Genomic DNA, 27,707 nt, shown 5'->3' with positions numbered 1-27,707 from the left:
GTCCCCCTGACGGCGGTGTGGGGGGCGCTTAAAGCGGTGGTGAGGGGGGAACTAATCGCTATAACCGCCGGGGAAGCCAAGGAGAAGAGGGATAAATGGCAATCTCTGTCCAGACAGGTGCTCAAGCTGGAGCAAGCTCACAGCCGCACCGGAGCTCCCAGAATATGGCGCCAACTTAAGGCAGTCAGGGCTCAGCTCGCGAGCCTAGACTTGGACAGGGTGGAATACGCAGCCTTGCGACTGCGCCACACTTACTATGTAGGTGGCGATAGAACGGGGCGCTTGCTGGCGAGCTGCCTCAAGGCAAAGACCCTGCGTGCGAAGGTCCCCTCCATTCACACCCCCGACAGAAATGTCGCCCAGGAGGACGACCATATTGCGGAGGCTTTCCGAGAGTTCTATGCCTCTTTGTACGCTGCGGAACCACCTGTCGGGCGACCCACGGCTGAATCTTATCTTCATGACACAGCGATCGCACCCCTAGACAAACCCACTAGGGACTCCCTTGACGTGCCCATCAGAATCGAAGAGGTCATCTCCGCGATCGCGCGCCTCAAGCCGCTGAAAGCCCCGGGCACAGATGGCTTCTCAGCGAGATTTTATAAGACGTTCTGCCCCCTAATAGCACTGGTATTGACCAGGCTATTTAATTCCTTCCAAGGCAGGGGCTCCATCCCCCAAGACATGTTAGAGGCCGACATTGTGGTCATCCCCAAGCCGGGCAAAGACCCATCCCGCCAAGCTTATAGGCCCATCTCACTACTTAACCTCAACCTGAAGCTATTCACAGGAGTACTGGCGGCACGACTGGGCCCATGTTTGCCGGGTATCATTGAACCAGACCAGGCAGGATTTATACCGAATAGACAGTGCGCAGACAACACCAAGCGCCTGCTCCATGTCATTGATAAAGCCCACTACAATGACTCTGACGCAGTCCTCCTGTCAGTGGATGCCGAGAAGGCGTTTGACAGGGTGGACTGGGGATACCTGGACGCTGTCCTAGCGCGCTTTGGGATTGGGGACCGGTTTCGCACGTGGGTCGCTAGCTGCTACGCCGCTCCGCAGGCCACAATCAGCGTAAAGGGGGGCGTTCAAGGCCATTAGACATCCAGAGGGGCACCAGACAGGGGTGTTCTCTATCACCTCTGCTATTTACCTTGTACATCGAGCCACTGGCGCAGCGGGTCCGCGACAATCAATCCATTGTAGGAGTTCGCTTTGGCGGAGAACCTCAGACCATAAGTCTCTATGCGGACGATGTCCTGGCAGCTCTGGAGGACCCATCAATGTCGGTACCAGCCTTCCTATCGGAGATGGAGACCTTCGGAAGAGTATTGGGGTTCAAAATGAATGTTGAGAAGTCACTGATCCTGCCCCTAGGGCGGAACGCAAAAGCTGCTATGCGAGGTCAGCGGCAGTACAGAGGTCTTCGGACCCAGATGTCATTGCCCTACCTAGGCATCTCCCTAACCCCGAGCACGACCCAAACGGTTGAACAAAACTATACGAACTTGCTGGCTGCCCTGCAGGGCGACCTGGCGAGATGGCGTCGGCAACCACTCGTGTGGTTGGGACGAGTGGCTGCGGTAAAAATGATTCTCTTACCTAAGGTCCTGTATTTGTTCCAGACCATCCCCATAACCCCTCCAATAGGCATGCTTAAACTATTACAGGACAGCATTACACAATTTATGTGGGCCAACAAGCGCCCAAGGCTGCGCAGGGACTTGAACACGCGGGCTACATCGGAGGGCGGCCTTGGGGTTCCAGACCTCCTTCGCTACTTCCACGCGACTCAACTTCGCTACCTTTTAGAATGGCACAGACCCGAATTGGAGAAGCGGTGGCTATTTGAAGACCGGGCTATGGCCCAGATGTCCCTGAGGAAGGTCCCTTTCCTGAAGCACACGGACAGGCCTTCATATCTTAAAAAATCGCCCATTACGAGGACGGTGATGCGAGTGTGGGACAAGGTAGCGGTCTCAAGAGGCCTCACCACGTTTCCGTCCCCTGTGTCACCTCTGTTCGGGAACCCGGCTTTCCCTCCGGGGATGGTCCCTGGGTTGTTCCCGCAGTGGCGGGCGTCGGAGTGCGAGGCGACTGGCGACCTTTTCAACCCCGCAGGCTTCATGCAGATACATACCCTACAGGAACACTACACACTCCCACAGATCCTCCGATTTCAATATTTTCAGTTCAGACACTGGCTCACAGGGAAAGAAGTGTTACCCCACGTAAGCAGACACCTCACAAACTACAATAAATGGTTACACACGAAAACAACAGACAAACACGCGATCTCAGATATCTACACAATGCTCAGCCCACCCCCCCCTGCCGCACGGTCTGCGGGTCAGACCCGATGGGAACGAGCATTGGGACGCAGGACATATATTTCATGGCAGGACATATATTTCAGGGCCCACCACACCGCCCGCAATGTAGCCAGCAAAGAGGCAGCGTTGAAAATAGCATACTACTGGCATTTTACGCCATCAAGACTGCATCAGAGCAACCCACGTAGGGACCCCGGGTGTTGGAGGGGTTGTGGCCACCAAGGGACACTCACTCATATCCTGTGGGAATGCCCGGAGGTTCAGGGGTACTGGGAGGAGGTGCTGAAGACTTTTGATGAACATTTTGAAACGGAGATCCCCTGATTTCCGGCGTACACGCTTCTCGGTCTCCCCAATGCCATCACATTCCCACTTAAATCGCTTAAGGGGAGGCAGATGGGGCTGGCAATGGGGGCGGCCACTCATCATATCCTGTCACTCTGGGGCACTTCTAGGAAGCCCACTCTCACGGGCTGGCTCCATCGACCATGGTATATCATGGGCATGGAAAAGATACAAGCCTCCCTCACCCAAACCCGAGACACGTTCCTCGACACGTGGCAGCCCCTGGTGTCTCTCCTGTCGGGGGAATTCACGGAGATCACATGCCCAAGATATCTCAGGGTCCTCCGGCTGCCAGAGGACTTCAGAGGAGCCACCAGCTCGCCCACCTGAATTACACACTTTCTATAGGCCCTAACACATCTAGCAGCTGTGTACTTACCACACCGGGGAAGGGGAACGAGGGAGGGATGGGAGTTGGGAGAGGGAGGGTTAGGGGTTGTTGGTTGTTAATGGGACCGCTTCGGACCTCTGCTACCCCCTCTGGGCCCTCACTAGCATACAAGGACACACTCTACGCAGCATCAGTGAGATGCGCTCCTATGGAGGGGAGGGGTGGACGCCACTCTAGGGGCAATTGCCCGTACTGTTGAATGGTCCTTCTGTCCTATGTCTGTTTTTTCAGAAACTCAATAAAAAGATTTAAACATTAAAAAAAAAAAGTCGACAGAGTTATTTTCAGAGGCTGCAATGCTATCCTATCGGAGGAAGAACAAGTATGGCATTCAGGTACAGTACAACGATTTATGGTGCCAATCTCCAGGAGTTAAGGCGAGCGGTGGGCAAGGTCCAAGGCAGCACCAGCAAGACACAACCAGCGGCACTAGGGCGGCCGGTTGCAGGGGAGCAAAACAGTGTTGGGTGCCCAATGTAAGTCTGTGGAGATAGGTCTTCATGTAGAGAGGCTGCAGGATCGGACTGGAAGGCAAGTCGGGCTGAACCAACAGGGGGCTCAGGCCTCACAATACTTGGGGATGCAGGTACACCTTTGACCCTCTTCTCCATGGGCCATGGGCAATGGGTGCAGAGGTGTCTTCAGGCATATGGCTTTCCTTATCGGAAGCAGTCGATGTAGAAGGGGCCTGCAAACAGATGCTGCAGGCGACGTCAAGAAGTCAACAAGAGGCAAAACCACAGTTGTCTCTGTTTCTGGAGGGCTGGTGGGCCACGCTGGCATCGTTGATCTACTTAACCTCGTGCTTGGAGTGACGGGTGGAGTGGTATCCTTATGTATTGGGTTTTCTTGGCCATTTCAGATCTCTTTGGGTGCCGGCAGAATGCAGGAAATCAGTTCTGCTGATCCACTGGAGTTCTTGGTTCCGGGGTGAAGTGCTGGCCGGTTTCCCAGGCTTTGGAGGCACCGCAGCTGCAGGACAAGTCAACTTTTGGGGCAATTGTCGAAGTCAGCAGGCAGGCCGGCTGGGTTGGCGCCAAGTCAGTTGCTAGGTCTTCAGTTCTTGCTCTTTGCAACTCTTCACTCTTCTTTCAGGACAGCAGAGTCTGCTTTTCTGGTGCCATGGGCTCACCTAAATACTGAATTTAGGGTGTTGTTGTTGGGTAGGGTAGTAGCCAATGGGCTACTTACCCTTGGAGTCACTACTCACCCTATATGACCACTTCCTGAGGAAAGTGGGCATAACCCTGTCCCAGAATTCCTACGTTTGCCATCACAAAGATTGCCAACTCAGATAAGTCGTGATCACTTCAGTTAGCCCATCCTAGGGGTGGTATTAGCCTGGGGGTGGGCTCGCCTACCTGACTAGCTAATGTTCCCGCCGGTCCAGGTGCCGTAGGGCTCTGGACAAAGGGGGTCGGTTCATTTCCTGTGAGGAGAGATAGATTTGCATTTCAAAGTTGGTGGCCTCTTTGAAGCTCCCCTGCCTTGGAATGCTTATCAGCAGGTCATCCTGTGGGAGGGGGTGTGAACACCCTCTTCCCTAGCAGTCTTTGCTTCTGACCTCCTGAAAGGAGAGCAAAGGCTCTCAACCTTGGGGTCAGACTCTGGTCTCTGGTGGCAGGCTGGCAGAAACCAGTCATGCAACACACTAGTAGCTGGTAGGTTTTCAGGGGGCACCTCAAATGTGACATCTTTGTGCTTGTGTTAATAAATCCAACTAACGTCTCTATTTTCAGTAAAGCTATCAAGAAGCCGTGGGACTCGTTTTTGACCACTATCCAGCACATGTACTTAAAATGGCTTCCCTGATCACTTGCACTGGCAGCAATGTCACTGAGCAGCACAGGGACATATCCCCTTGTGCAGATAATCCCTCACATGAATATCAGGCACTCTGACATAGGGCTGTAAGGCCTGCTGTAGGGGTGACTTACAAATACTACTTGCAGTGTTAGGGGACATGGCACACAAGCATGTGTGTCATGTTGTGTTTTCACTTTTGTCTGCACCAAAACACACAGCCTGCAGTGGCATTCTTGCATGTGTGAGTGGAGGGGTCTCGCAGGGTGGCACAATTCATGTTGCGGGCCTTACGGACCCATGTTGCGGGCCTTAGGGACCCTCTTTAGTACCTCAGGCCCTAGGTTCCTGGGGTACCATTTACGAGGGACTTACAAAGTGTGCTAAAGGTATTGCCAAAGGGGGTAAATTTTCACAGTTTTAGAAAAGAGATCTGGCAGTGGGACCTGGTTAGCAGGAACCGAGTACACTTCCATTCAAAATCACATCAAATAACAGGCAAAAAGTGGGGAGACCATGTCAAAAAGGGGCACTTACCTACATACCCCCCCTCCAAACAAAAGAGAATGAGACTAACCTTTCACAAGAGAGGCTGCATCTTATAAGTGGAAAAACCTGGACAGCCATCAGCATTGGCATTGTCAGTCCAGGTCTGTGTTCCACTGTAAATTCCATTTCCTTTAGGGAAATGGACCACCTCAACAGTTTGGAGTTTCACCTTTCATTTGCATTAGCCATCTGAGATACCTGTGGTCAGTTTAAACAAGGAAGAGAGGGCCAAACAAGTATGGCCTGTTTTTCTTCAGAGACCAATTCACAGCAAAGTCTTCCCTCTCAATGACACTCCAACGCTGCTCTCTGTTGAGTAACCTCCTGCTCATAAAAGCAACAGGTTGGTCATGGCCATCATCATTGGTTTGGGATAGGACTGCTCCTATCCCATGTTCAGAGGCATCTGTCTACACTATGAATTGCTTTGAATATTCTGGTGCTTTCAGAGTGGAGGCTGAGCACATTGCTTCCTTCGGAATGTCAAAAGCCTTTTGACAACTCACTGTCCAGTTCACTTTCTTTGACATTTTCTTAGAGGTCAGCTCTGTGAGGGATGCCACAATAGTACCATGCCCCTTCACGAACCTATTGTAGTACATAGTCAAGCCAAGACATGCCCTGACTTGTGTCTGGGTAGTTGGAGCTACTCAATCCACAATTGTCTGGATCTTAGGTTGTAGGGGTTGGACTTGGCCTCCACCTACATGGTGACCCTGGTATACCACAGAGGTCTGCCCTATCTAGCACTTGCTAGCTTTAATAGAGGGGCCTGCATTTTGCAGAGCTCAAGGGTTTTTGCCAAGGTGGAACTATAGACAGCAATATCGTCAAGACACGCTGCACTAAAAGATTCCAGTCCAGCAAGGACTTTGTTCACCAACCTTTGAAAGTGGCAGGGGCATTCTTTAGGCCAAAGTGCATAACAGTGAACGAAGAATGCCCATTTGGGGTTGAGAATGGGGTCAAACCAATCTGCCAGTACCCTGATGTCAAATTAAAAGTACTGAGGAATTTGACTGCCCGTAGCCGGTCAGTAAAGTTCACCTGCTTTTGGGATACAGCGTGCATTTGTCTTTGTGACAGTGTTGAGACCCCATATTGTCCACACAAAACCTTGGATCCCTCTTTTCGCCTTATGGGTAAGGTTTGTGGACTAAGGCCACTGCACTGACCCAGGAACTTTCAGAGAGCTCAACTACCTCTAACTCCAGCATCTTGCTAACTTCAGATCTGATGCTTTCCATAACTTGGTCAGACTATCTATACAGTGCACGTTTGACAGGCAGACTGTCACCATTGTCTGCATCATGGGCACACCAGTTAGTCTGACCAGGGGTAAGGAAAAAGAGCTCAGCATACTGCTCAAGGACTTGCCTAGTCAGTCTGAAGCGGCTTCTGCTAGATGCTCTGCTGGTAACGCGGAGACTGAGAGGCGGGTCAGTAGCGGGTCTGCTGACGGTTACGGAGGTGGAGGCAGTTGAGCTCGTGGTATCCGCCTTCAGCAGACGGGCGGTGTGGAGCAGCTGGCTCAAACGGAGTCGGCAGCAGTGCAGGAAGTTCCGCGGAGCCGACATGCAAGTGTGCTGTCAGGCGAGCCTGGCACAAAGGGAAGTGGAGGTGCAGCGATACACCCTGGAGGATCCCCTGGGCTTGGGAGCGGAGGAAGATACTAACAACGGTATCTCAGGCGGTAAGGAGCAGTTTGGGCTGAAAGAAAGGAGGAGGGAAATTATGGCCCCAAAAATGAGCGCCAGCGCCAAAGCGGCAGCCAGAAGGAAGGCTGCAGCTGAAGCGGCAGAATTATTAACAGACCTTGAGGGCAACAAAAAGAAGAAACAAGGCTCCCCCTCTATAAAAAAAACCAATTCTGCAGCAAGGGGCATGTAAACCAAACTCAGATTCCCAGGGTACAACCCCAATCTCTGATATATTTCAGAGAGTGATTAAAAATAAAGACTCCAAGGATGTAAAGGGCGATTCAACGCAGACCCAGACTCAGATTGTACAAAGGCTTGATATAGGGTCCCCTGGAGATACAGAAGGGGGTCTATCTGAACAACCTAACACAGCTGGAATTATAGAGGGGGAAGAGCAACAGGGGGAGACTCCTGGAAACGACTGTTTGGATAATGTTTCAGTAATGCCCCAAGTTCCAGAAGAGACCCTGGAGGAGGATACCGAGGGGAGTCATGGAGGTAAAAAAGAAGTCCAGAGTGAAGCATTCTTCTCTGTATCAGAGGGCGGAGAATGGTCAGATGACGAAGATGATAGTCTGGAACAAGAAGGTAGTGAATTAGACTCTGGCAGTGATTTGGAACAAGATGAAGGTAGCCCTCCGAATACAGCGGTAAAAACTCTACTGAGATCAAGAAAGCATAGCCAGAAGAAGGAGCAACCGCTGTTTAATACGGCCACTGATGGGTTAGGTGGGGAATCTGCTCAAATGTCCCTTCTGGAGGTTATACATCAGGAGATTTTAGCCCATCGAGAGGAAGCAAGACAGGAGAGCCGCAAGTCTCAGGCAGCAGTTAGAAAAATACAAGGGGCAGTAAGGAAACTGACAAAGGCCTGTGTGAACCTGGGAGAACGGGTAACCAATTTAGAAGACCGAATTGTCTCTACCGAAGCTGATTCATTTGCCGCTTCCGATAATGTTGACACCCATGCAAAGCAACTAACTGATATGCAATGGAAGCTTGAGTCGTTGGAAAACAGATCGCGACAAAACAACCTACGTATTTTGGGAATCCCTGAAGGGTCTGAGGGCTCAGATATGAAAGCGTTTGTCGTAAAACTTTTTGAACATGCTTTTTTGGATCTAAAAGACTGGGATTTTGACAGGGAGGTTCAGAGAGCTCATCGTACCCCTGCTAACATTCATAAAAACGCGAAACAAAATGACAAACCTAGAGCGATCCTAATCTTCCTAGGTAATTTCTATTTGAGGCAAGCAATCTCTGAGCGGGCAAGACCGGATAAACAAAAGGCAGTCGACGGTTACACATTCTTTGTCCGCCCTGACTTCTGTCATATTACGGTTGAGAGACGGTGGAGACTGCGGCAGATGATCAAACCGTTTCAGGACAAGAGGATGCAGGCGTATCTGATCAACACCGCTCAGTTGAAAATAATTAAAGATGGAAAAACATTTTATTTTTCTTCTGAGATCAAAGCAAAGGAATTTCTCATGTCATAAGTAGTATAGGAACATTGCAAATTGGTCAAAATGGGCAAATGGCCGAAAAGTATGCTTATGCTTAAATTTTTGGTTCTATACATCTGTGAGTTTTTGTTAATGGTCACTGGCTATTAAGGCATTTGGTGTTTGAAGTGAAATCTACAAGGTAGGGGTCAAAAAAATAAAAAAAATAAAAAAAAGAGAGCGAGTAAAATCTAGGAACAAAAAAAAAATAAATGTCATCAATTTCCTCCTCGATCTGAGCTGTAAACCATCACGTGCACAGACCATCGGTCTGAGCGCCTCTGGGCAAGGGGGGTTGAAGTCTAGCTCCAGGTTGGAGCTGGGGAAGGGGAGGGTGAGAGTGCAGAGGGAGGGAGGGCTGGGGGGGGGAGGGGGAAGGGAAGAAAATTTTGAAAAAGCATGAGATGGAAAGGATATGGTTTATGATGGATATCAGATACGGGGTGAAATGTCAATTTAGGAATTGTAAATATTGTATTAATGTCAGACATTAGGATATGTACTATCAATGCAGGGGGGCTAAATGATTGGAGGAAACGGCAGAGATTGAGTTATTTGGTAAGATCTAATAACATAGATATAGTATGCATCCAAGAAACCCACATTCCCTGGAATAAAAGAAAGCTGTTGGATATATCTGGGTATACTCTGGTTGGGTGTTCATCGCAATCATCAATGATTAGAGGGGTGGCCATTTTGGTTAAAAATAATCTGTGTGGGGTGAAGCGTAGTAAAACGGATGGCTCTGGCCGATGGGTATTAGTTGAAATGAATCTGGGCTTTACGCTCTGTACAATATATGGCCCGAATGAGGATGACCCAACGGTATTCAATAAGCTAGAGGAAGAGTTGGCGCACTGGGCTAACCCGATGATAGTATGCGGCGATATGAATATCTCCGCAGACTGGCAACTGGGGAGTAACTATACAGGTCGGAAACGAAAAGTCAATAGGGCTGTAAACGCTCTGATCCAGTCTCATGGTTTGGTGGAGGTATGGGGGGAAAAAGTTCCCGGTGATCGTGGCTATACATATTTTTCCCATCCGGCACAGAAATATTCTAAGCTAGATTACTTTTTTGTTACTGCAGGGGAAATCGGTAAGGTTAACATCGCTAAATTACCAAGAATAATATCTGACCATAACCCTCTAATTTTGACGTATAAAATCCCTAAGGTACAGAGGAAAACATCTAGATGGACCTTTGAAAGGAAACTATTAAATGATGAAAGGTTCGTAGTACACATTAAAAATTGGGCGAAAGAGTTTTTCGATTGTAACAGATATAGCGCTTCCAGAAATGGAGTTTGGGAATCCTTTAAAGCTGCATTAAGGGGGGAGACGATCAGTTACGCAGCAAAATTAAGAAAAGAGGATAAAAGCAAGACAGAGAAACTCATTTTAGATCTAGCCGAAACAGAGAGGTGTCATATTGAGGAAATAGCACTAGGTAAGGATAGTGGAGAGACGGTTAACAATATGGCTCTGATTAAGGGTGAAATCTTAAAAATAATTACACAGAAGGAGATAGCTGAATATCAAACTCAGAGAGCAAGGAGATACGAGACTGGAGAACAAGCGGGTAGAGCTTTAGCGCTCCGCATAAGGCAAGAATCAAACAGAAATAGAATTAGAAAGATTAAATACAATGGGAGTGAATATACAGATCCAAAATCTATAATGGATGTTTTCCAAGACTTCTATCAAAAACTATATGATCAAGAGCCAGGGGTAGTTCCATATATTCAAGATCAGTCTCCGTCAACCCCAATTTTGAAAGATGACGATAGGGCTAGTCTAGAATTGGATATAACCGCAGAGGAGATAAAAGCCGCTCTGAATGAACTGGCAGTGGGTAAAGCGGCGGGACCAGACGGTTTACCATTAGAGGTATACAGGGTTCTGGAAGATTAAATCCTCCCTTTGTTTGAGGATCTTTTTTAATGGAATAATATGGTCAGGTATTATCCCAGATACATGGAAACAGACCAACATCGTTATTTTTCATAAAAAGGGCAAACCAGAAGAGAACCCAGGTTCGTACCGTCCGATATCTTTAATAAATACTGATGCCAAACTGTACTCTAAAGTCTGGGCAAACAGATTAGGACGGATCATTACCCAACTTGTCTCACCATGGCAGCATGGGTTTGTCCCTGGGAGAGGTACCACGGATCACACAGCAAGGGCAATTTCACTATTTGATGCAGTTAATGTTACGGGTGGAGATATGGCTATGATAGTTTTAGATGCCGAGAAGGCTTTTGATCGTGTGGTCTGGGACTATATGTGGGAGGTATTGGCTAGAAGAGGCTTTGGTGAAAAATGTAGGATAGCCATCAAAGCAATGTACATGGATCCAGTTGCTAGAATAACTACAATGGGTTTCCAATCAGATGAGGTAGTGATTAGAAGGGGCACCCGTCAGGGCTGTCCATGCTCACCCATACTCTTCTCATTGTACATCGACCCGCTTATTAGGAAGATTCTTGCCTCTGAAAAAATACCCCCGGTTGTATCTCATGGTCACACCACTAAGCTATTGGCCTATGCGGATGACTTGGCAATTGTTACCACTAACCCGCAAGTGGCAATGCAGGAACTAAGCAGTTTGGCTCAGGAGTTTGGGAAATGTTCAGGGTACAAACTTAATACTGAAAAAACTATAATAATCTGTTCTACTAATATTCAGAAAAGAGATCAAAGGTATGTGGACTCCGCGGTTTATTTAGGAATTAAAATAAATGCAAACGTAGGAAAAATCAATCAAGAAAATTATGGGCCTCTATTAGCCACAATTGATAAAGAATTAAGAAGGATTGATGTGCTACATTTGTCATTGATTGGGAGGGTCAATGTGCTGAAAATGTCAATGTTTCCTAAGCTATTGTATCTATTCCGTGCCATACCGCTTTTAATTGAGGAAGGTTTGATGAAAAAGATGGAAGCAGTGTTTTTACAATTTTTATGGCAATATGGCAAAGTCAGAAGATCTTTAGCCCGACTTTCTGTACCGTTAGAGGGAGGTGGGTTATCTGCTCCTAATCTACGGCTATACCATTGGGTTTGTTTATTATTACGTATGAACTATTTAGTGGATTATGATGTCCCTGAAGCATTACATCATACCTATAGAATCCCCACAATTTATGAGCTGGTAATGGGTCAAAAGGCCAGGGGGGTGCTAACACGTGAAATTAATGTCTTGCATTTTAAGAGGAGTAAAAGCAAAGTGTTGCTATCTGCATGGGGGACATGGAAGGCGGTGCTGAAATTTCTCAAGATCCCTAAAATTAATGGCACAATCGATCTTTGGAATGCAAGTCCATTTCTGCATCTTGGACAAAATAGGAATAGTAGCTGTTGGAAGAGGTTGGGCATTAGATGTCTAGGGGACGTCATGGAGAAAGATGACCTCCTAGGTTTTGAGGCCTTACAACAGAAATTTGGTATCCCCTCGAATCACTGGCTGTTATACAAACAGATAGAACAATCAGTGAAGGCATTAAGACCAAGGGTGTCTGTTCAGGAGCCAAACCCATTGGTGCACTACATAATGAGTGGGGGCAAAAAGATTAAAATAGGCTACAATCATTTGTTACAGGGATTGGAAGAGGATATTGGACAAGTAGAAAATGCCTGGGCTCTAAGATTAGGAGATCCCGACATTGATGTGGATTATGCTTTGGCATTAAATAGGAAAATATTAAGAACGACTAATCTGAAGGCACAACACTATAAGATGATCTTCAATCTCTATTACACCCCGGCTAAGTTGTTTCAATGGGGTAAAAGGGATACAGATAGTTGTCCAAGGTGTAACCAAGGTCCTGCAGATCTAACTCATATGTTCTACTCATGCCAAAATCTCAACCCTGTTTTGAAAGAAATGGAGAAGTTTTTATCAGGGTTGTTAGAGCGTCAAATTTCTTTATCCCCAACATCTGTTCTGATCGGCAGGGATGAAAATCTTAAGGTTGAGCAGGAAGCCGAAGCCTTTATTTTTCTTTGTGTTGCTGTTTTTAGAATTCTAAATGCGGCGGCCTGGAAAGATCCGATCGCTCCCACATTTCAGATGTGGCTTACAAGGTTGCTAGGGACCCATAATATTGAAAAATGTTTATATAAATTTAAGGGTAAGAAAAGAAAAGAATTCGGTAAAAAGATATGGGCTCCGCTAAGCAACTGGAGGAAGAGAAGATGATTGATGAGTGTCACTATACTACTTATTATGATTTTTAATGTAAGATTATGCAATGCTGGCAATATATGTTTAAGGCTTCTGGAATGTGCTCTGTAAAGTGGCTGTGAAAGAATCACCCCGTATATCTGTGAATATTGTTTTAATCCTTGTTCTTTTTTGTTTTTTCTGTTTAAAATTTTGATATGTCAGCAGGTCCAGCTGATATCTGTATCATGTAAAGTTGTATCTGTTTTTCATTTTCTGATCCATCTCAATAAAAAAAGGGAAAAAAAAAAAAGGACTTGCCTAGTCAGCTTGCTGTTGGGCAAAAAGTGTGTCTGCCAAGATTACTCCATCCACTGACCCATCTTTGGGACTGTTGGACAGGACGTCAGGGAGAGGCTCACTCTCTTCCATCTGATCCACATCAGTGGCCATCAGCATGGCCACATCAGCCCTGTCGTGATAGGGTTTAAGGAGATCCACATGGATGGCCCTCTTGGGGTTCCTGCAAGTGCTCAGGTCCACCATATTCGTGACCTCCCCTTTTCTTTCTAGAATAGGGTAGAATCCACTCCATTTGTCCCAGAGGGCCCTAGGAGCTACAGACCCTACACCCATACCTTCTTCCCTTGTTGGAACTCCACCAGTGCAGCCTTTTGATCATACCAGAGCTTCTGGAGCTCTTGGCTGGCCTCCAGGCTTTTGGATGCTTTTTCCATGTACTCAGTCATCCTGGAATGAAGGCCATGCATATAGTTCACAATGTCCTGTTTAGGTTCATTGAGAGGTCTCTCCCAGCTTTCTTCACTGGGTGACCAAACAGAAGTTTCTCTGTAGGTGAAAAGCAGGCAAGGTAATAAGACATCCCATCTCCTTCTGAGCTTTTCAGGGAGTCCACCAATCACACCTTTCATGGTCTTGTTGAATCTCTCAATAAGACCATTTGTCTGTGGGTGGTAGGGGGTAGTAGACGTAAAAGTCACTCCACATTCTGCCCACATGTGTTGTAGGTAACCCCACATGAAGTTTGAACCTCTGTGTGACACCACCTCCTTCGGGAAACTCACTCTGATAAAGATACCATTGAGGGCCGTAGCCACTTCAGGAGCAGTGGTAGTTCTAAGGGGAATTGCTTCAGGGTACCTGGGAGTATGATCCACTGCTACCAGTTTGATTCGGTTTCCTGATGCAGCTGGAGGGTCTAGGGGACTGCCAATGTCAATCCCTACCCTTTAAAAGGGATCCCCAACCACTGGAAGGGGAATTAAGGGGGCCTTTGTGAGGCCACCTGTCTTACCACTAGCTAGACAGGTGGAACAGGAGTTAAAAACTCCTTCACCTTCTAGGACGTACCTTGCCAGTAGAAGTGGGTGACTAACCCACTCCAAGGTTGGCCTGGCCAAGATACCCAGCTAGGGGGACGTCATGAATCCATACTTTTGAGGCACTACTGGAAATGTTCTAGAAAACGTATCAATATAAAAACTTATCAATATAAAAAAGTAATTGCTGGAGGAGCAGTAAATGCATTGAGCACTGCAGCACCATCAGTCAGTTTGACGCTGTCACATCCACTGTGGGAAATTAATACGCATGTCAGAAATGGTTTAATTCACTGAAATGTGATACCTTTCAGCCCTACGGCTCTACCAATGAATGTACTGTGAAGCAGGGTAGTGTTCAGGGGTTCAGGACCTATCGCCTCATTTACCAGCATTATGCTGACTTGAGTTTACCAGTGTGCTGGGAGCATACTGTAAGTCATTCACGCAGGTCATGTGGAAGCTGCATCATGGTACCAGTCACATGGTCCATGCTTGTACTCTCCAGTGCAAATTGCAGGGTAACATTTGCATTTGGCAAGCCTGTAATGAGTGCCACATTAATAGTAGTGCATGTGGATTGCAACGGTTAACATGAGGCATGTTGCTCTTCTGTAAACTCTGGTCTAGAGCACAAGTGGAGAAAATTATAAAATTATGATTGGTGTTGTGCAAGACATAGCATGGCATGGCAGAATAAACCAAAAGGTCATGGGAATTCTATTTTCTTATCCAAGCACCTTGAAATGGGAGGGAAAGTACAGTGCTGGACAGTAGTCTTTTCCATGCCTTAAATAACTGACTAGGAACATTCTCCTGTGGCTAGAGCAAGGTAACACATAGAGAGACTGTAAACATTCCTTCATGAGACAGCTTGCACCTAGGCAGGTGTAGAAGGCATCTGGCTTTCAAAAAAGGAATGGTGTTACAGATTTGTCACGTGACAACTAAATAATGAGGTCACACTCTTCATAATCTGTATCAATGTAGTGTTTTCAATGGGAAATATTAACTTGAATGCTCCAAACCACCACCACCTCCTGCCCCCTGTACTGTTTTGCAAGTACCCATTGACCTGGTATTAGTTGGGAACAACGTAAGAATTTATTTAAGATGTACAAACAAAACCTTGCCTACAATGAAAAAGCCCATTAGCAGAAGGTGCACTGGCTGTTTGAAGACACCAGTCCAACTTTCACTGTGCAGGCGCTGCTGGCGTGCATTTCAATGGGGTCAGAGATAGTAATGGTGGGAACAGGGAGTGATTGGGCCTCCTTTTCCCCTGATTAAGGGTGTGCGACTGGAGACACACTGATTGTTTGTCACTTCTCTGTGCCTCCTAATAGTCTCTTAGCCTCTAACCAAGATCTGTAATACAGCACATGCGCAAGTGAAAGGTGCGCCCAGCGCACATACATAAGTGTACGACGCAGTGCATAGTGGAACAGTGTGCTGCATCTAAAATGCAGCCTGTGGGTCCTCTTTGCGGATCAGGCGCCTAAAGTCTACTACTTATTAGCCCTAAAATTTTGAGAAGATATTTGCATTTACAAGGGTCCTTCCTCGTCCCATCTCTTGTTCCGCTCTTAACTTTCTCGGATACTTAGCTATTAATAGTGCAGCAGGTATGCAGGGGCACAGGAATGTCAGTGGCCCATTTTACCACAATTACAGTTGTTTTTACTACACAGTTGGGCAGGAGGGCCTATTTTCCTTGTTTGCATTACACCCTTCCTACACAGCTGTCCACTCCCCTGTCACATCTAGTGTTTGTAAATGGTCTAGTATTAGGAGTTATGGGCCAACATAACATGTCTCTTTGTATGTGTGTATGTTTAACTTCATAATAGAAGGTTTATTTGTGTGGGTGATTGTAGGTCTTTGTACATGCTTGTCTATTGGTCTATGAGTGTACATTTTTGTAGGTATGGTGCTCCATCTCCCTATTTGCATGTATGTTTCAACTATGTGAAGGTGTGTGCAGATATTGTGTCTCTGCATGAATTACATACAGATCTTTTACCTTTTTCAGTGCTTGTTTATTCAGCCGTTGTTTTCTGAGATTAGTGAAACTGATACTAGAAATTGCATTCCTGGGAAGTCTTGATTGAGTAGCTGAACGTGCAAACATGTTGGTGTAACAGAAGTATAGTTTGAATCAAATAAATCAATCTGAGACGAACATATAAATTGTGATCAATTAAATACAATGTACAGTAACAAGAACTCTTAGTTAAAAATGAAAGAATAAAGAAAAATAGCTCCAGGGTGCGCCACGGTTTAACTTTTAAGAAAGTGGGCTCGTATGGTGCCTCACACAAACACTCTTCAATAGTTGTATATAAAAATTGTAAAACATGTTTTGTAATCCCATGCAATTATTGTAGTGGGTGTCTCACTCGAGATGTCGTAACAAACCAGACATGTTTCGGCAATATCTGTAAACCGAGAATGATGGTTGCACCAGTAGATATTGCCAATAACCATGAATGTTTAAAGAGCCTTAATGTTTTAGAATTCTGAAGCCAGGTGTGTACTTTTGAATCATATAAAATACACTTCGAAGGATGGCTTCCTTGCAACATTTGGGTAACATGTTTGTCAATGGTGCACCCAGAAAACTATCCGCTGTATTCAGTTCAACAAAACTGAATGTTTTAAATTTGAATGTTCATGAATGTATACGTCTATAGCGTTGTGCAACTTGCGACCCTACCCATATATGGTCAGTATAATCAGCGTGTCGCTCAAGCTTCACTTTGGGATTTTACTTAAATTTCTAATTCTTCTAAGGAAATATAAATATTTGATATATTTAATTATGGGTGATTCTTCAATGCACATGTTAATTTTACTTTTTAATATAGGCTTCTTCGTCAGAGGTTGTCCACAAGATGGATGTCTCTTCGCGGTCACAGTGCTGTAGACTGTGTGCGTATTTATCTCACTGTCGCAAGAAAGTGGACATTTTTTGGTGCCAAGCTGTTCTCCGCGAAGGTAAGGTAGTGCTAGAGAACTGCTTGCATGATTTGTTATCAGGGCATTCTGTGTATGTGTATATAAGTCAAGCTGTTTCAAGATAGGTTGATGTGATAGGTATATTCCCAACACACCACAAGCATCTTTACAGCACCCACACAGTGAAAACCTTGTTCAATGAGCTTGTGATTAGACTGATCGTCAGGTGACACCCAGGCCATCACCTTAATAATCTAGGCCAGGGGTTTCCAAACCGGTCCTGGAGGGCCGGATCCATTTCAGATTTTTTGGATATCCCCATTGAGATACATGTAGTAATTTTAAAAATCTGGCATGGATCCGGCCCTCCAGGATGGTTTGGACATCCCTGATCTAGGCTATTCCAATAGTGTAGTGTTTCCACACCCAATAATTTCCAGGTCTGGAAGTGCCATACTTGGTTTTACCAGATGTGAATCTGCATCTGAAAAAATAGGCGTGTGGAGGGGGTAAGTTCTGCAAACTGAGTCATAGCCTGGCCCCCTTCCACCCTCTCCAGCACTACAGGTGGAACAGACAGAGACCACAGCCCCCATCCCCAAGACTTCCCTGAAGATCCAGACAAAACCACCTGATCCACATAGGTTGCCCTGTGGATATTTACCATGCACTCAGAGAAGACAGTAGTAATCTGCATTAAACTTCGCAGAATCAGGGGGAAGCAGCCCAAAAGGACCCAGAAAATCTGGGTCCACGGGATTATTTTACAATCGGAGGCACTTTGTTATCCATGCTAACTCATTGAAGACATCAGTAATTCTGGCCCAACTATGGGCCTCATTATGATGTCGAATGGACGTGGCGGTCTAGAACCGCCCAACAATAGGTTGGCCGTTCCGACCTCACAGTTTGGATGAGACCATCTTATGGGCGGTCAAAAACATCAAATTTTCAATGGGATCTTGTACAGCAGGCGGAAAAGGCCAGCACCACAAGCTGCCATTGGAAAATGCGTGTTTGTAAACTACTCTGCACTGTGTGGCAGGCACCACACAGTGCAGGGATGTTTATGGGGGTACCTTAGGTGCCCACCACCCCCAAAGCAGTGGGCCAGGGGTCTAGGGGGGCCCTGCTTGGGGCCCCTTAAGGCACTTTCTAGCAGCCTTTCCATGTTGGAAAGGCCGACATGGAAAAGTTGTTGGAATAAGACATTGTAATCGCGGCAGCGGAGCCGAACCTGGCTCCGCCATGATTCATGGGATTACAATTCCGCTCTTGTTCTGACGGGTCCCCCGCGGTTTCCCTCCGACCGCCATCATCGTAATATGGCGGTTGGGGGGAAACCCTCAATGTTGGGCACAAAATCTCTGTCATCTGTCGGGTGGCTTTCCGTCTGACATCCGAATCTTAAATCGCTAGGAAGTTCACTTATAATTGGGGACCTATGCATTTAAATGCAGTTTAATTTTCAGTTTTTTCTGTATCTAAGCTACAGGACATATTAGATGAATAGATACGTGTGTATCACAAATGAATACTTATTTCTATGAAAAAGTAGAATGCTTAGCTAGGTACACTACTTGTTCTACACATTTGCAAGCAGAATGGAAGTGACATTATTTGGCCAAATATAAAAGAAGAACTTTGAATGTTATTGTGGAAGATGTCACAACTAAGCAAGCAATATTAATCTACTATGGGCATCATTTCATGGTCCCAAGTGATCCATGTGGAGCTGGCTTTGAGGATTTTGAGATCCACATGAACTCAGAGGACTGAGAGTATTTTCCCCAACTTTAGCTGCCAAAAGCAGGTAGTCCATTGGTCAAATACCACACAAAACATATGGGAATCTGAGTTCCACAAGTTATTCCCCAAATCCCAAAATCAGGAGTATTCCCACTGTCCGGATTTACTGTTATCCCAGTATCAGTAACTCTGAGGCTGGGAATACTGTGCCTTATGGCGCCCAACTTATAATGGAGCTCCAGGAACACTCTTAGGCATTGAGCTTTTCTGCAGTAAAGCATAAATGAGGCTCAGAGCAGTGGTCATTAACACACTCATATAACCATAGAGACCAATGAACACTCCTTATTACAGTCAAAATTGATCACATACACATATAAAATTTTTCTCTTACAGCAAAAGAGGTTTCATGTGATCTGGACAAAAAACAGCTTGAGGAAACCTGTACCTACAACTATTTAATGATGAACTCTGTTCTTTGAAATTTTCTACGTGAATGGATTTTAGAGGTTTCATGCTTTACAGTTTGAAGAATATTTCCTGTAGTTGATTGTTCACTGAACCTTTTTTTCTGTCTTTCTCATGTGGCGCTTCAGTGTGTGCCATTTAGATTCCCTGCTCTCCGCATATCTACCCTTGACAGATTTTTTCAAACCATGTCGAATGCCCTTTTCTTTTTTCCCATCTTGCATTCCGTCTCCGTGTCGTGCCTTCCACTCTCTGGTGGTTAATTTTAAAAACAGGGTGGGGGCCCTAATTTTATCTTGAGAACCCTCTTCCATTGCTGTCATCTCACTTTTGTAGGGTCTTAGTCAACCCTGCTTTCTTTTTTTTGTCCTGTCTTTCCTTTCCTTACTAATTCTTCCTTTGTTGTTTGCCCCTTTCTTGCTCTGTACCAATGTCTAATGAAAAAAATAAGTCCTGGTCACCAAAAATAAATGATGGTGTCCATCATCTGCAACTGCTCCCTTTGCCCTTCCCGTCTTCCCTCAATCCTCCTCTGCAGCCCCCGTTGCCACCTCCCACTCTTTCTGCTGCTCCATGCTATTTCTATGTTAAATAACTTCCAATCCACTCTATTTTCTTCCCCCTCCTTCCTCACCCTTATTGATTCCTTCTTCCCACTTTATGTTCCAGTTCTCCATTTTGTCCTTTCTCCTCCTTTGTTCCCAATTTCCATTTATGCTAGCAGTATCAATAAAGGACAGACCACCATAATCTCTCTGTTTAATATCGTTCTTTACCTCTTTCAAGTTAAAAAGAAAAACATAACGTACACTTCCTTTTTGGAATTAGCCTAACGCACCTTTCTGAATAACCTGTGGTTAAGAATACTTTACATAGAAGTAGGCTTTAGCTCTACCTCAGGGGAGTCATTGTTTCTCTTATCAGGCTTTTAGCTGTTTGAATGTATTATTCCGCCTTTCATTGCAAAGCATGAGGGAATACTTGGCATCTAAAAAGTACACTCAGTACTTACACTGCTAATACTTTGAGAAACATACATTGTTACACAATCCTTTTTTATTTTCAATAACTTGGCCTTTTTTGAATTGTCATTATTACCTCTGTGCCTGACTCGCCTGAAAAGATTGCCTCCTGTTATTAAATATTGTTGGCTTGTGATGCCATCTGAGGGTTGGACAGCGATAACAATCAGAATGCGTTGGCGTATACCTGTTTCCAGATACTTGAAGCTTTCCTTCATTGCCGCTTGGGCTTGGTATTTTTTTACATTAACAGCTCTTGATGACTTTTCCTCACCGCCACTGGGGTGGGGTCTTGTTTTATTATTTCAAGCCCCTGCCACCAGAGGTGGGTATTTTGTTATTAAATTGATGGCAAGAAACCAGTCTTGCATTTACAGTAGGGTCCTTGTTGACGAGGAAGGTAGCCAGTTTGGACGTGGTTGAGTTGCTGGGTTTATCCCAGGAGCATCAGATCACTTTGAAAGATATTGCTAAAGGACGGTGATATGCGTCATACATATTTTAACAAAGGAGAGGTTGATGGGTAATGTGTAAGCTAGTGAGATGGGTCATTGGACTTTAGTTCTAGCATCAACCACTTGTGGAAAAGGATGGTGTCTGACCTTCACTTCTGATATAAACAAAAGCAGGACTATAATGTCTGCAAGATGCCCTTCATTATAATCCTGCATTTTTATTTATATAGCATTATAAATTTGAAGTTCTGGACAGTAATCTGGAGGTTGCAATTTTGCTTTCTTCCTTCTGTGTATATGCAAGGGTCAAAACAAGCAAGGTGATAACCAACAGGTCTGGATTTAATGTTGTTACTCTTGCAAACACAAGCACGCACACATGTATATGGTGCATGCTTGTGCTTGTTTATACCAGCATATAATTGCTGAACCTGGTGAATTGCCCTATGGATCTTCTTGTCAAATTGCTTTCCTTATTTGTTTCTGTGCCACTAACATTTCGATGGTATAGAAACAAACACAGGATTACAATGAAGAATTTCTTGCTTTCAAATCTTAATTTCACAAAGAAACAAAACCAGGACTATAATGGAGGAAATACATTGCCAATCCTTATAAGCCCTGGCTGGCATCAATGTGTGCTACTGCATGCTTGTGTGCATACTTTTTACATCAGATCCAGATTTACTGACTTTGTCAGTTTGGACTTTATTGGAGCCTATTGTACATACTTATCCCATGGTTTAATAACAGTTCCATGGTGGGCTTGGAGTTTTTTGAGCCAATTTCACCTTTATCAACCTTATTTTTTCTCGGAAATGACTTTGTCTGATTCTCCATTTTCATGTTTTCCATATTTTGTGTGTGGAATATATAGATATCTGCAAAGGTTTACAAAATGTGTTATTCCTGTTCCAGCCTTTACTTGTATACACTGTAAAGCACCACCGAAAGTCAAATAGCTTGTCCAGTGTAAATAGATATAAAAAGTAATGTTGATGGTCTTCTATGCTATGCTGTAATGCTTTCCTACACCAAAGTAGGGCTGCAAGGACTTATAATAAGGGATGTGTTTGAAGGTAAAAATTAGAAATGTCAGGTCTATAGATCTCTGTATATTGTATAGTATGTGTTAACTTATTGTAGTCACATGTCTGAAGATTAATATGAAATAGATTTTATTTTGGTTTCCTCTGTCTTGCTTACTTAGCCTTTGGCTCCATCACCACTGGAAACCACCTTTACATGGCTGGCTGTTCATGAAGACGGCATTAGTGTCCTGGAGTACAGCTCAATGGTAAGAAAGCATACACACTAAGCTATGGACTTTGACAATGAACATGTTTACGCATTCAGAACAACAAGGGCACCCATACGAGTCAGCACAGGACCTCGGGGAACATATTTCTACAACAACAATGGTCCCATGCACAAAAGGTTACGCGAAAGTAATGAATATAGACACAATGGAAACTATATTGAGTAGTATGACTTTTCCAGCCGGACAGAGGTCAAGAATTTTTACTGTACACTTGATATGTCATATAAAATACTGTCAAAATACACCCTCGTAATTCTGTCAATACCAAACGGATACGAAATCGGCCCTTCACGAATTGTTCAATTTTAATCTCACTTTCACTAGATATCACCACCACGGTTTTTTCAAACACAACTTTATAATCTGTTTTTAAAAATATTTTCTATCTTTCCTTTTTCCCTTAGGCTATTGTGGCTTGTATTATTTAGGCATATTTTTTGTCCTGATGATGATCCCTTTGATTTTGTAAGTGGGATCGAAACGCCGTCGACTTGTTGAAACACCATATACCTGAACTGTATACCGAATGTGTTATGCTTGTAATGGTGTAAACTGAATTTCTGTCACTGTTGTATTTACAGAAATCGCTCACTCCTGCCTAAATACTCTTTTCTGTCCCCTCACTACCTCTTCACCTTGCCAATTTGTAAGCGTAAGGGCACAGGCTTGTGTCCTACTCTAAAGAATTGAAGGTATTTTATATGACATATCAAGTGTACAGTAAAAATTCTTGACCTCTGTCCGGCTGGAGTTTTCAAATGAACATGTTTACAGCATGGGATCTTTAATAGTTGGACGTTCAGTGCACAAAGCCATTTGCCGCTGTAATTTCATGTTAGAGAAACAATTGTGAATCCATGTTAGTGATTTACAAAATCTCGATTTACACTTCTAAAAAACCTTTTCTTCATATACTTTTGCGTGTAAGTAAATCTTCTCCAAGGGGCTGAGAGTCGGTGTTTCAGGGGTGGGATGTCCTTGAAAGTCGGGAACACAAACAAACATACTTGATTGTGGCACTAACTGAATGCTGACCCATTCCCATCCTAACTATAACTTTACCTCTATTAAAGGAAGTCATACATTCATTTTGACTGTGTAACTAGGAAAATAACATGCATTAAAAATTTTTGCAGGTTTTTCCTATGGAGGAATAAAGAAAATGTTCATATTACATTTGCACAAATATTATACGTTTTGCACGTTTACATGTATACTATGGCATGTGGTAGTGCCTTTGCATAGTAGTGTGTAGAGCGTATAGATTGATTTCAAAAACCTTTCCGGAAGGAGTCCTGTGACCCAACAATGGGCACAGGTTGACAGACGTACTCCTTCAAATGGCTAATAATCCCAAAGAATAGGACATTTATTCCAAAGTTAGGTGGAAACCCGCAGGAGTAAATTTGCAGGTTGTTAAAATCGTGGACATATACTTTTCAGCATCAAGTTGTGAGATTCTAAGACCTTTCACCACAACTATCTATATGTTACAAGTAACAATACAAATGCCTATTCCAGTCAGCTCCTTCCTTAATACTGAACCAGGAGGTTTTGTGGGGTTGTGTTTTGGAGGATATTCAGGTTTTTAAACAATTTGTTTGATCTGCAGATTGCCTTGTGACCTCTTGGCCCTTTGTCTAAGTGATGCAGTGTTTTGTTATTGTTTTACTTGGCGGCATTGATTTATGCAGGGTGTGTGCACTTTGTCTGTGCCAGCCTAAATTCTTAACAGTTCTCTATTTACACTTAGTATCAATACTCAAGGTACAATAGAGCTTTTTTTCGTAATAATTTATCCTACGCATTCGTTACATAGCAGAAATTATGAAATGCCGCAATTATACTGTTTATTTTTGTAGACTTTGGCATAGATGCAACAAGGTAAAATCCGCGCGCAAAGGGGCAGATTCTCAGAATCTGCCCCTTTGCGACCAGTATTTTTGCATTTGGGACGCATCATCCCAAATGCAAAAATCGCAAATTAAGAAATCGCAAAATTGCGATTACTTGCATTTAAGGAATCTCAAATTGAGATTCCTTAAATGCAATGCATTAAAGTTTAAAAAATAGCGATTTCGCTAATAGGGCTTGCAAATTACCATGAAGTGGAACTTCATGGTAATTTCCCAAAACTTTGAAAAATGCACTAAAGTGCATTTTTCAAAGTTTCATGTTGCGCGCACACATGCCCTAAGGGCATGTGTGTCACAACATATGTGCACAGATCAATTTCAGGTGTGCAACAGGGTGTCCTTTGGACACCCCTGCACCCTTGAAATCGCATACTCAATTTGCGATTCACTAATTGTGATTACAACTTGAGAAGGTCTTCCCATTCATTCCTGTGGGCCTCTAGGCCCATAGGAATGAATGGGAGGTATTGCTTAATTGCGATTCGCAATTTGCGACTCGCAATTAAGGAATTTTAAGAATTCGCAATTTTTTTTGTGATTTCTTCATGCATTGCATTTTGCTATTCCTTAATAGCAAATCGTTATTTTTCGCTATTATGGAATAGCAAAAGGGGTTCTTGATGCATCTGGGGGTTTATCCCTTGGCCAGGTTTTATCATTTATGTAAATTACAACATGCATAGTAATAATATTAGTATAATTAACATGAGACAAAATGAAGACATATAAATATAAGGTAAACATAGATTCAGAAGAAAGATGTAAAAAAATAGGAACATGGGGTGACTCACTGAGCACCTCTTAGAATAAGGACTAGATGTACAAAGGTATTTTTCAGTCACAAAGCCTGTGATTTGCAAAACCACGTATGTTGCGAATGCAAAATACCTTTGTTTAATGCACAAAAGCCATTTTGCAAGTCAGAAAAGTGTTCTGCCCAAATCGCAAATAGAAGGCAGTGTGAAAGAGGCACTGCTCTCCTATGTGCGAGTTGCAGAGTTATGTAGCAATGGTTTGCACTTGCAGTCGCAAAGTATTTACATTGATTGACTTTACATGTACAGTTATACAGTAATGTCAAGCATGATGCCTGATGAAGGACAACAAAGATGAACAAGATATGATGCCGGACTGTTGCAGGAATATGGATCTGGCAGAGAGTATAGGGGGCTCCTGCTGCTGAAGATAATGCTCTGAAATGGAGATGAATATTGCTTACTGGGGACAAAAGTCAATACATATTGACATTAGAGAAAACATTTCTAATTTGTTAGCCATGGTTAAGGAGCTAGAGTCAAATTTGTTAGGCCAGCACTTAACAAAAGAGTGGTCCCTACCATTACCTTACAAAGAGTGAACACCCACATGGGCACCTATTGCCCAAATTACTCAATGTGCCCAACGAGAAGTGTTCCGTTCTATAAAATAAAATCATACAGGGTATTTGAGGAATCACAAATCTACACACTATTTATTTATTAGTATTTTGTAAAGCGCCTGGTTACACTAGCAAGTGTGTCCCCGCGCTGTAATATACATATTTGCAATCACTTACCATATAGACAATGATAGAAACAACAACTTGAGCTTTGCTTGAATTTGTCACATACAAATGTCATCCTCGTCAAATCTACCCCCAGCACATCTGCCTTGTTTTGTGCTCCACACTAGGTCAAAACCTAGTTGTGCATTCTACAGTTACTCTAGACTTAGCACTCCATGTCAAAATTAAATATAGACATAAAAAGTGTCAAAGTCTTCAAGTCCTCGCCTGGAGGAAATACATACTCTTGTCACCAAACACTAGGCAGGTGAGCTACTGCAACACTATGCACACCTGCACACTGGTAGTAAACTACAAAATAAATCCTGCTATCTAGGTAATCTCACCAGAGAAAGAATGTCCTCCAAGCTCTCTTTAGCCATTCGTTGCACAGAGAAGTGCCTTTCTGCCTTTTAGTGAGCAAACTCCATTAGTCTGCTTTATCTGCTGCATTGAAAAGAGAGCAGTAAACTACCTGACAAGACAGAAGATAATATTATCAACACAAAATAGAAACATTCCTTAGTTAGACCCTTGTGATTTTTAGTCTCAAAGTCATTAAACTACCAGACTCCTGAATGCAGAGACTACAGCATCTGCCTCAGGTTCATGAAGATGCTGAAGAGCATTCTTCTTTAATGGCTTTAGGTCCAAATATCCTACCCATCATCAACTCTCAACAATGATACACAGGCTATTTTACGCTAAGTGTGCTTTCACAGTATCTGTAATTTGATTTCAATTTAATGAATTCCTGTACTCTAAAAGGTATTCCTGATGTGTATACCAGCCTATCTGTAAATTTGAACTTGTTTCGCCCACCACTTATTAATCGAACTGACAATACCCAAAGCGGCTCAAATCTGCTCTCGCAATATACTGTCCTATAACTCGCAATAGGTAAATAATTATATGAGAGTTGAGTCTGGTGGTGTGCTTCAGTACGAGTTATGGTTTGAGAAGCCAATCATACATTTTTTTAATATGTTTTTGTTGTAAATAGAACTCCTTAACACCGGGTGTATTATCAGGTTACATTATTCAAGTTGAGACTAGTTGTGTTCGGGATTTGATAGTAATTACCTTTGGGACTTGTTACTAATTACCTGAGGGTGTGAGGTAGTTTGAACCCACGAGTCTCCTGAGGCGGAAGCCGGGAGTGAGCTTATAACTTTTAAAATTTGATTGTTGTGTGATACTCTGTACTTTTTAACTTACTCACCTCCTGTTCACGAACAGCGTGTTCTAGCGCTGCAACGATTCCTTGACATCGCCATTACCGAGGGCGAGGCGCGTCATCAGACACGCCCACCTCAGCTGGCCACGCCCCCTACCTCGACTATAAAGAGTGCGCGCAGCTGAAAGCGCGACACCTTTGAACCCACGAGTCTCCTGAGGTGGAAGCCGGGAGTGAGCTTATAACTTTTAAAATTTGATTGTTGTGTGATACTCTGTACTTTTTAACTTACTCACCTCCTGTTCACGAACAGCGTGTTCTAGCGCTGCAACGATTCCTTGACATCGCCATTACCGAGGGCGAGGCGCGTCATCAGACACGCCCACCTCAGCTGGCCACGCCCCCTACCTCGACTATAAAGAGTGCGCGCAGCTGAAAGCGCGACACCTTTGAACCCACGAGTCTCCTGAGGCGGAAGCCGGGAGTGAGCTTATAACTTTTAAAATTTGATTGTTGTGTGATACTCTGTACTTTTTAACTTACTCACCTCCTGTTCACGAACAGCGTGTTCTAGCGCTGCAACGATTCCTTGACATCGCCATTACCGAGGGCGAGGCGCGTCATCAGACACGCCCACCTCAGCTGGCCACGCCCCCTACCTCGACTATAAAGAGTGCGCGCAGCTGAAAGCGCGACACCTTTGAACCCACGAGTCTCCTGAGGCGGAAGCCGGGAGTGAGCTTATAACTTTTAAAATTTGATTGTTGTGTGATACTCTGTACTTTTTAACTTACTCACCTCCTGTTCACGAACAGCGTGTTCTAGCGCTGCAACGATTCCTTGACATCGCCATTACCGAGGGCGAGGCGCGTCATCAGACACGCCCACCTCAGCTGGCCACGCCCCCTACCTCGACTATAAAGAGTGCGCGCAGCTGAAAGCGCGACACCTTTGAACC

The 27,707-nt window shown here is 44.4% G+C and overlaps 1 protein-coding gene across 1 annotated transcript in view; it reads left to right on the top strand.

Moving 5' to 3' along the window:
• Nucleotides 1–27,707, top strand: part of PLEKHH2 (pleckstrin homology, MyTH4 and FERM domain containing H2) — a 572,539-nt gene that overhangs the window by 499,881 nt on the left and 44,951 nt on the right. Inside the window, exons 27-28 of the mRNA XM_086927801.1 lie at nt 17,008–17,137; nt 22,003–22,089. Coding sequence (XP_086783927.1) covers nt 17,008–17,137; nt 22,003–22,089 — 217 coding nt within the window. The remainder of the gene's footprint in view (nt 1–17,007; nt 17,138–22,002; nt 22,090–27,707) is intronic.

The sequence above is a fragment of the Lissotriton vulgaris genome, chromosome 6 (genome assembly GCF_964263255.1).
Source record: "Lissotriton vulgaris chromosome 6, aLisVul1.2, whole genome shotgun sequence".
Taxonomy (NCBI): domain Eukaryota; kingdom Metazoa; phylum Chordata; class Amphibia; order Caudata; family Salamandridae; genus Lissotriton; species Lissotriton vulgaris.
This window is presented reverse-complemented; position numbering and strand designations above follow the sequence as displayed.